At 34.7% G+C, this 10,324-nt stretch overlaps 1 protein-coding gene across 1 annotated transcript; it reads right to left on the reverse strand.

The window, feature by feature from the left end:
* Window positions 1-2,671: 2,671 nt before the first annotated feature.
* Window positions 2,672-3,558, reverse strand: LOC129250054 (uncharacterized). The gene has a single exon (XM_054889697.1). It carries the CDS (start codon window positions 3,556-3,558, stop codon window positions 2,683-2,685), a length of 876 nt encoding a protein of 291 aa, XP_054745672.1. The 3' UTR covers window positions 2,672-2,682.
* Window positions 3,559-10,324: the final 6,766 nt, after the last annotated feature.

Genomic DNA, 10,324 nt, shown 5'->3' on the forward strand with positions numbered 1-10,324 from the left:
TAAATAATCGCAAACAACTTACACTTTAACAAGTTTTCCCACAATACGCTACACAATCGAAAGCAAAATTGCATTCGACTCTAAATTCGGTAAACAACGAAAATTTCGATAGGGTTGCACCGCTCATAATACCAAATTGACATTCGATTTTCGATCTTCGACAACCAGCGAATATCGAAGATCGAATGCAACTCATAATAGGGGCCAAAGGCAACACGTTGCTGTAACACGTTGCTGTAACACGTTGCTTCAACGGTTGCCTCGTGTATATCTAGCTATATAACTTGTTCGCTATATTCGATATCAGCAAGTGTGCATATATATTAGAATCCCAACCAGTACGATTTAAGGGGTTAGGTGGGTTACAGAGGTTCAAAAAAAGGATATTTTTACTATTTTTTTTTAATATATACAATCATATATTTTATTTAAACAATTCAGCATATCAAAGATACATATTTAAACAGTATTTTGTGAAATTTTTATTTAAAAATTCCGAAAACTCAGCCGTTGGTACCTCATCTCCCTTAACGTCTCACAAAAAAATGCTCTTGCCGTGGACAGCATAACTCATTATTGGTTCATTTAAAATCAAAAAACCAAAAATATTTCGTTAGTACATGGATAAATCTCGTTACTGGACGAAGGAAAAAAAAATAAAATTTAATTTGAATTTTTGACAGACTTTGAACAAAAAAACACATTTTTTGGTCAAATTTTCGTCATGTGTTGGCTCGAAAAAATTAGTTGTAATAAAAATAAAAAAAAATCCTTCGTTCAATAACTTGATAATGTTATTCCAAAGATGTGTGCAAAATTTGAACAAAATCGCTTCATAACTTTTCGAGAAATCGTGTCCACCGACTTAAAAAATCGAGTTTTGAGATAAACGCGTATACCTGCGAAACTCTGCACTGACATGGCCTGATGGGCGGAACTTCTGAAGGGTCTATCTCGTAGAATTTTACTCGGATCAATTTGAAATTTTAGGAGAATATTTTAAACATATTATACTATTTAGTAAGACAAAAAAAAAAAAAAAATCGATTTTTGGAAATTTTCAAACCCACCTAACCCCTTAAGTGACGTCTACTTCGTTGTTTGTGTTTTATGCTTTTTGTTTGCTGTAGCGTCTTCCTCTGATTTATTGGGAAATTAGCGAGTGCGCTTTTTTGTGTTGTTCTCGTTTAGTGTTTGTAGCTGTTGTTTCTTGGTTGATGTTTGCTGGCTAGCTAATATGCTTGTGAATATTGAATAATATGAAGTGAAAATTCTTAAAGTTGTTGTTGTGGGTGTGCTGTTAAAAGCAAGTGTCGTAACTAGGGATGCAAACATCGTTATATAAAACATCGATGGTTCGATGTATCGATGATTCTGTAAAAAATGATAAACATCGGGCACTAAAACATCGATGGATTGAAACATCGATGTTTTTTGTACTCCTTAAAAGAAACCTACGGAATCTTTTTTTTTTTTTGTAGATTCATCTCACCCACCAATTAAATGCGGTTTTTTACATACTGTAAGTACAAGTTATTTATTCAGAACTGAGTTTAAAAACAATAATTTTGATAGTCGTTTTCCTATCAAACGGTTTCGTTGCTGCGTGATGATCGCTCCTGCCTTAGAAAAAAGTCGCTCACTGGGAACTGAAGTGGCCAAAATGGGTAAATATTTTGAAGCTTGTTTATATAGACAAGGAAATACACTTTACATGTCGTCATACATTGCAATTGGATTTTGGTTAATGGGTGCAACAGCTGATCCTAGATACATTTGCACTTCAACCTCCGTTCTAGCAATTGCAGAGACATTGGAATGTTTGTATTTTATATTTTGGTGCGCCAAATTTTTATGGTGTTTCCAAATATCAAAAGTCTTTTCTTCTTTTTCGCAATCATCTGAAGAATCTGACGTAATCGAGTTATTCTTTCCATCTCTTATGAAGTTGTTCAAATAAAAAACTGTTTTGCTTTTTGCCAAAGCATCCTTAAAGTGTAGCAATTTGAATCTCGGGTCTAATGCAGTCGCCAGCGAAAGAATCGAGTTGAATTCAAGTTTGTCGAATCTTTTGTTCATATTCTTTTGTAATTTATTTTTTAGCTCAAAAGCAACAGCGTCTCTCGGTATAACTTTAGTCAGAGCTTCGTTTAAACAACTTACCAGGGGTATTATCTTGCTAACAGTAACATAAGAGTCCGCAGAAATCTCCCTGGTAACAGTTTCAAAAGACTTTAGTAACTCAATTCCCTCTTTGATATTATTCAGCTCAGAGCCATTAACCATGGATGGTGCTTCCGAGCGAGTAAGAAGTACTTCGCTCAAAAAAGAGGATAACTGAACAAACCTCTCCAACATGTAAAAACAAGAGTTCCATCTTGTTTTGACGTCCAGAATCATCTTTTTTGTTGTACCTTCAGACGTTCCAGCTTCCATCTGTTTCTTTCGCAAATCATTACTAGCATTAACGCTCCTCTTGATAAACTTAACAATGTCGCGCACCCTACTAATCAATGATGACACTCCCGTAGACTTGTCAATGGCTTGAGTGACAACCAAATTTATAGTATGTGCGAAACAAGGTATTATTTTATTGTCGCCGAATAAATTCCGATTAATTTTCATCATTGTACTGTCGTTATCTGTTATGCAAGCAGAAACTTTATCTGTGACCACGTTCCACTATATAAAAAGTCGCGACAACTTTTCTCCTAAATAAGCAGCTGTGTGACTTTCGCAAAGCTCAATAAGGCCTAAAGTTCCACTTAACAGATGCAAATTGTCTAAAAAATGAATTGTTACTCCCATGAACGACTCGTTTTTCAATTGCTCCGTCCATATATCATAAGTTAGACAATAAGTGTCACTTTTACGAATATATTCTTTAAAAGCACATGACAACGCTTCATATTTTTCATCCACGCGCAATTTAACTGTCTCCCTGCTGGGAACTTTATAGAGTGGAACCAGTTCTTTCATAAGTTGTAAAAATGCCTTTCCCTCCACCGCGTAAAATGGCTTATTGTCCATTATAATGAAATTGACAATTGCTTCAGTGAGTTTTTTAGACCTACGGCCGTCTTTAGTAGAAATGCTTTTAACTTGTTCGAAAAAGTCCTTAACATTTGGTTGGGAAAGGGATTTATTTGCCGTTTGATATTTTGTTTTATTTCCGGACATTGACGTGGTACTTGACGAAGACGGATATTCAGGTATACTACGTTCTGATTGATTTATAATCTCATATACCTCACTAGAACCTGAAGATAAAGCAGTTGTTTTAGCAGTTGATGATGAATCCTTTGGCGTTGAAATTATTTCATAAATTTTTCGTTGTTTTGGTAGCGAATGTGGAATAACTTCTGCACAGCATTCATCATTATCGTCCGATTGAGTTCGTGGTAAGGTCTGTTTATGCACGTTCTCGACATGGCATAGAAGGTTTGATGTATTACCCGATGTCCTTAAATTCTTATTGCAGAGTTTACAAGTGGCGGAACTGTCTGGATTTTTTTTAAAAAAGGTCCAGACTTTATTTTTGAATTTAGAAGATTTCATTTCGGGATCTAACTATTATATTATGTAAGTAAAAAATTAACAAATACACTAACATATGTTTAGATCGCACTAAACTTACCATATATACAGATATATACACACAAACCCTCGTTCGCACTGGAATATAGTAAAGCAATCCGTTTTATATGGCGAAATAGAAATTTTATTGGAGTTGCGTTTTAAAGAAAACTGTATACTATGAAAACAATTTTGTTTGTACTTACTAACTTCAATTATACGTATTTCCAATCGCAGATTCCACCAGCGAATTCTCAGTAACAGAATATAAAAACGTGATCAAATAAGAAGTAGTAAATGACAGTGTGATAAACCGTTGCATAAAAACAGGGTTGTAAAAGTTTGAAGTAAACTTTATATAACCCTGCATCTACACCTTCAAAACATGCTTTCTTGAAAATCGATATCAGTTTAGTTTAGTCAGCTCACCGTTTTCTTCACACAAAAACTCACCTACAAAAGCGAAAAGCACTTGATGAAAAAAGTTAATATCTCTTTAAAAAATAAATTTCCTAAAAACCAGTATAAAAATAAGCAAAAGTAAAAAACATCGATGTAAAAACATCGCTAAAACTAACATCGATGCATCGATGTTTTGACATTCTAAACATCGATATATCGTTTGCACCCCTAGTCGTAACAGGTACGTTGGTTTCAGAAGTGAAAATTGTTTAATTTGTTGTTGTGAGTGTACTGTTAAAAGCAAGTGTCGTAATAGGTACGTTGGATGTTTTACATTGCTCGCTCCAGCTGGCAGCGGGGATTGAGACACTTAATTGCAGGGTTTTAGAACGTGTTGATTGAGTTGTTGAAGGACCTCGAACGGAAGTTTTCGCATTCAGTGCCGGTGCTTTTTCTATGCATTTTGTGTCGTTCTTGCTTTGATTTGATTCTATATGTGATGGAGAGCAAGATCGCGTTCGAGGTCCTGCTGAGGCCAGATTCGCATTGTCCGTTGTTTTATTTTATTACTTTATTATTCCACTTCTGAGTGTTCCCGATCCATCGCCATTTACGACCACTTATCACATTTGGATTGGATCTTGCTCGGTGATCTGCCACAAGTCAAAAAGCTTTACATATTATCCGAAGGCATTTATTTGTGAAGCTTTGTAGTTTCTGCGTAATGCTTCTCGACACCAGCCACGTTTCACTGCCATATAAAAGTATGGATTTTACGCATGAGTTGAATACTTTTGTTTTAGTTTTCTGCGAGATAGGTCTATTTTTCCAATCAGGCTGTAACCGTTCAAATGCTGACCTTGCTTAACGCAGATATTTGTCGCGCAATATTTGCAGGAAAAATTTTAAGACTGCCATTTATCGATGCCTGATGAAAAGTAAGAATAATAGTAATTTTTTTAGCTTTTTATGAAAAAATATATTGGAAACACTAAGCAATAAGGTTGTGGAAGAAATGAAAAAGGTAATAAACACATGAAGATCGACAGGAGCATGCCCAGCGAAAGTTTTCAAATCTATTAATCACATACAAGCGTATAAAACAAAGAAATAATGCATCTGGTAGGGAAGATTTGTTTTTCGGTATTTTTCGTTTTAATAATAAACTTCTTACAATATATGTCCTTCTTTTAAGTTTTACGCGGTTTTTTTTATTTAATAAAAAATTATCTGCTTTTGACTCACATGCATCGTCGGCTATTAAACTTAGTAATAATTCCATTTTACTGCAGAGCGTGTTCTTAAATACAGCAAATTTATTTGCAAAACGTCAGCAAATCTATCAATTGCATAAATTGTCACATTGGCAGTGATGCAAACACTGCAATTACTGCGCATTATAATGCGTTTCTCAATATACTCTTGGTTGTGTGAGTGAGAAGACAGGAGTTGTTTGAGTGGGAGTTTTGAATTGCTCGCACTCAATTCCAGGGTTTCGAAGAACCTCGAACGGAAATTTTCGCCTTTAGTGCCGGTGTAGTTTTTGCGCATTTTGTATCGTTGTTGCTTTGATTTGGTTCTATAGCAGCCTGCAGTGGAGAGCAAGATCGCGCTTGCATTTCTGCTGAGGCCATATTCGCATTGGCCGATACTATTGTAAAATATGCGTTATTTTTGTCAACATTTTGGATTGAGAGTGTGCGTTCGCTCTGGCGAACAACAGACATGTTGGTTGTTTTTGTTTTCTTGTTGTGTTTAATTGGATTTTCGTTTAAACATGAACAAGATATTGATTTTTAATTTTTCGTGAAAGTAGACTTCTGGCACTATTTATCGTTTAAAAAATTAGTAAACGCTTTGATTTGAAAGTAAGCTAAAACACGTTTTTATTATAACTTGCCTACGTTAATATAAACTGATACGTTTTTGTTGTTTGCGGGGTAGTTACCGTTGTACGAGTACTTCGTCCGCGCGGTGGACTACACTCTACTGGCATACTAATTTTGTTTGTTTAAATTTTGTTTAATTGGTATTGTTTATTTACTTTTTTGTTTTGAAAAACAATAATGCTGAGTTGTGCTCAGCACGTTTAAGCGTCTATTTCGCTAAGTAAATATATTTCTACGTTACGGATTACCTCTTTAGGAAGGTTGAACTCGAGAGCGGGATGTTAACACGTCCGAACGACAGTATGGTAAAACTTACTTACATTTTTAAATCTCATTTTAGACTTAATTTCATCGAAAATATAAAAGCTATGAAATCCAAATAAACAAACCCGAATATCAAGGATTCAGCGTAGTCTAGATCACTAAGGAAACAATTTGTATCAAAATTCATTCTTTTTTGCCCACTGGTTATAGTCCGGGAGCCAGGGGTCGATTTTGGACTGCGTTTTTATACCGTTAAATTCTTAACTATACTTGTGATTTAGCTTTCATGAATAACGAAAGTGAACGTCAGCTGGCGCACCCGCGGTGAGTTTCTACCAACTCATTTTATACCGGCTGAAACTTTTTTCATGTATTGTTGACATTTAGTAGAATAAAAAAATATAGTCAGCTGCGCGGTAGAGGGGGAAAGCACGTCAGCTAAAATTGAGAGGAAAAACTACTTTATGCCGATTGAAATTTTTTTACTTAATTTTTAGTCCGGGAGCCAGGGGTCATTTGGACCTCATCATTTAATGCCGACTGATTTTAATACTGAGGGCAGACTCCACCCAATGGATGCCGAAACCAACCGTCACCTGGTCCAGTAGCGGTGGGTACGTGCGTGGGATGCTGCGAAACGTGTCGAAAAAAAATTTTTTACAACTCATTTAATATTGGTTGAAATTTTTTTGTGTATTGTTGACATTTAATTAGTAGAATAAAAAAAATTGTCAGCTGCGCCGTAGAGGGGGCAAAATACGTCAGCTGGACAGGTGAACTTGTAAAATAAATTAAACATTAAAGCTACTTAATGCCGATCGAAATTTTTTTACATAACTTTGGACACATATGAAAATATAATAATGATGGTCGGCCGCGTTTATAGCGGTAAGAAGACCGTCAGCCGAAGCAAGAATGTATCACTGCGTTCATACATCTCGGCGGCGCGAGTTAGGACTCTGTGTGGAAAAATTAATAAAACTATATTTTTCTGAATTCGTCTATTTCAGAATTAATTTTATATTTTAATGCTTACATCTATTTATACTATTTCTAAATACAATTTGGTTCGAGATAAAAATATGTTTACATGTTTTTATATTTAGCTGTTATCATGGTATTGTTTAGTCTCTGCATGTATTTGTATTTTAATGCTTAGATCTATTTATACTATTTCTAAATACAATTTGGCTTGAGATAAAAATATGCTTACATATGTTTATTGTATGAAGGGACAAAGACCATGTTTGTATTGTTTATCATTATTATTGTTTGGAAACAATAATAATGTAAGTTTGCAGTGTATGTATGTAGTGTAGTGTATGTGTCAACGTCGTTAACTCTCCCCGGTGTTTAGAATGAAATGTCCTCATTTCAAATCTGCTGTAGTCGGAGTAGTTCGGCTTCATATGCTGTTGGTTTCGGTGATATTTACTTAATTTTATGTATAAGTAAAATGTTAAGGTAAAGGTAATTATGAAAAAAATAACATATAATGTAAATTTTAATGGATGCTCTTCTATAGGTATAACATACTTATATAATTATTGAATATTATTAAATTTATAATTTGAGTTTGATGCTAGTATTTTCAAGACATCTACATACTTGTTCGTTATTATGTGCGTAAATAACATTTTTAATTTCTTCTTGGTGGTTCACATATGTTTTATTATCTATACTTGTAGAGGTCTTAAATTGTATTAAATGTGGTCCGTTTATTTTTAAACCATTCCAAGTATGTTCATTAGTTATAACAATATTCCCGTGGTCTAAAATTTGTATTGGAATATTATTTTCTTGTATTATGTTACATTGAGCTTGTTGATTTGATAACAGTGGAATTGTGCAGTTATCCTTTAATTCCTGCTTACAAATACTAATGCCTAAATAGTTTTTACATTTTGATACATTAATAAATTCGTTATTACTTTTTGAAACCTTTTGATTTAATTCATATTTTCCGTGTTTAAATGCTAAAGGAATCACTTGATATAGCTGACATTTATTTGAAATTACAGGATATTTGTATATGGTTATTATTGCGGTTTTAATCATACGTACATGGATGTCGGAATATTCTAGTATATTAATTACAGGAATATTATATATTTCATTGCTGATTACTTCATTTATTTTTTTTAAATTTAAGGTTCCTGAATAAAAGTTTCCTAACCTTGCAAAATTTATTGTATTGGTAATACTTTCTAATTCTTTCAGGACTTCTGTCATTAGTTTCTCTGTAATAGATTTAGGATCAAGAATTTCAAGGATCTTTCCGAATTGTGAATCTATTTTACGTTGTTCGTTATTCTTTTCTATCAATTGGTTTAATCCTGTTTTAATTTCTATTAAATCATCGTGATCGGGTGTCCCTGTTACAAATTTAAAGACCGAGCCCAAAACATTAAGAGCTCGTTTAGCACGATATTCTGGTTGTACTAATTGTGTTTTTAAAGTTTCTATTCTGTTTATGAGTATTTCTTCTTGTTGTGATTCCTGTATTCTATAGTGCGACCTCATTATGTTTTCGTATGGGGCTAATATATTAGATAAGTTCGCTATGTGATATAGGTAAGCTGTGTGGTCAAACATATACATCGTGTCTGATTCTACAAGCACAAATTTTTTACCTTTTAAGTCCGTTATTTTGTCGGATGAACAAGATGAAAGAATAAGTAATAATATAAATCCAGTTGCCTTCATGTTGCTACTTTCCTGATACTGTCTTTATGTATAATTTTCCCTTTTACTGTCAGAATCTTGTCCCCTCGATCTTCTTTAACTAGGTGTTTGTTGTATTTTGCCGAGGTTTTATTTCGTCGATCTGTCCTGCTGTAAATCGTATCGCCTTCTTTGTAGGTTATAATCTTTCGATTTTTGTTATGGTACCTTAAAAGCTGGTGCTGCTTCTGTTGAAGTGTTTCACGAATGTCAGGATATTTGTCGCGATTATAAAACACATCCTCAGGTTTATATCCTGTGCTTGAGTGAATAGTTTTGTTGTATTGGCAAACTGCGTTGTATAACTCGTCAGCGGGAGCTGTTTTATTCTCTGCAGCTAAAGTTTGACAGAGTTCGATGAGTGTGCTATGTAACCGTTCAACTTGAGCGTTTGATGTTGAATGATGTACAGGCGTCATGGAGTGGGTTATTTGTAGTCGACTGTATACTGATTTTGCCATATTTCCTATGAATATACTCTCGTTATCAGTCATAAGATATTTTGCGTTGGAGTAGATTTGTGTGAGAACTTCCTCAATATACTCGTGGCAATGTAATTTATTTTCTAATTTTGGAATAAGACAGTATTTTTTTTAGGTTTGGCCAGTAGTAGTTTAAAAGTATCTCTTGAGCGTTGTTCTTGTAATTTCTGTAAGAATCATAGCAACCCATGATTATAAGAATTATAGCAACCCGTGATTGTAAGAATCACAGCAGGCCATGATTTGTAAGAATCATAGTTGGCCATGAACATTTTGGTTCAGCCGTTATTCTTAGTTTTAATATGTACAGTTAGTTGAAATAAAGCAACCGAGCAGTTTAAACGTGCGTTTCCTTTGTTCCCGGATGTGTTATATAAAGGTAAAATAACCTTACATTGGTTATGGGCCCAGATCACGTGGGCAATTGATTTTGTTTCGTTTTTGGGTATCGCGTTGATACGGAAAAATGAGTGCAATCGCAAATATTGAAAAACTTTCCCAGGACAATTACGCGACGTGGTCGGTACAGGTAAAAAGCCTGTTAGTAACATTAGATTTGTGGGAATATGTGGTTGGCGAAAAGCCGGACGAAGAGATTGCAAGGGCTCTCTGGGTAAAAAGTGACCAGAAAGCATTGGCAACAATTACATTGTGCGTAAAATCTAGTGAATTAATACACGTAAAAAGTTGTGCGACTTCAAAGGAAGCGTGGCGGGTCCTAAATTCAATTTATTGCACAGATAGTGCCGCGCGTAAGGTTGCTCTATTTAAAAAGTTAATACACTTCAAAATTTGCATGCAAGACAAGTTCGCAGCGCGTGTAAATGAGTTTCGTTCAATTGTTGAGGATCTTAGAGAAATAGGAATTGTGGTGCCAGACGATTTCATCTCAATTTTGCTTCTCTGTAGTCTCCCTGATGAGATGGAAAGTTTTGTAGTGGCTATTGAAAGCCGGGATACCTTGCCGAAATTCGATGCGTTGGTGTC

The sequence above is a fragment of the Anastrepha obliqua genome, chromosome 6 (genome assembly GCF_027943255.1).
Source record: "Anastrepha obliqua isolate idAnaObli1 chromosome 6, idAnaObli1_1.0, whole genome shotgun sequence".
In the NCBI taxonomy this organism is placed as follows: domain Eukaryota; kingdom Metazoa; phylum Arthropoda; class Insecta; order Diptera; family Tephritidae; genus Anastrepha; species Anastrepha obliqua.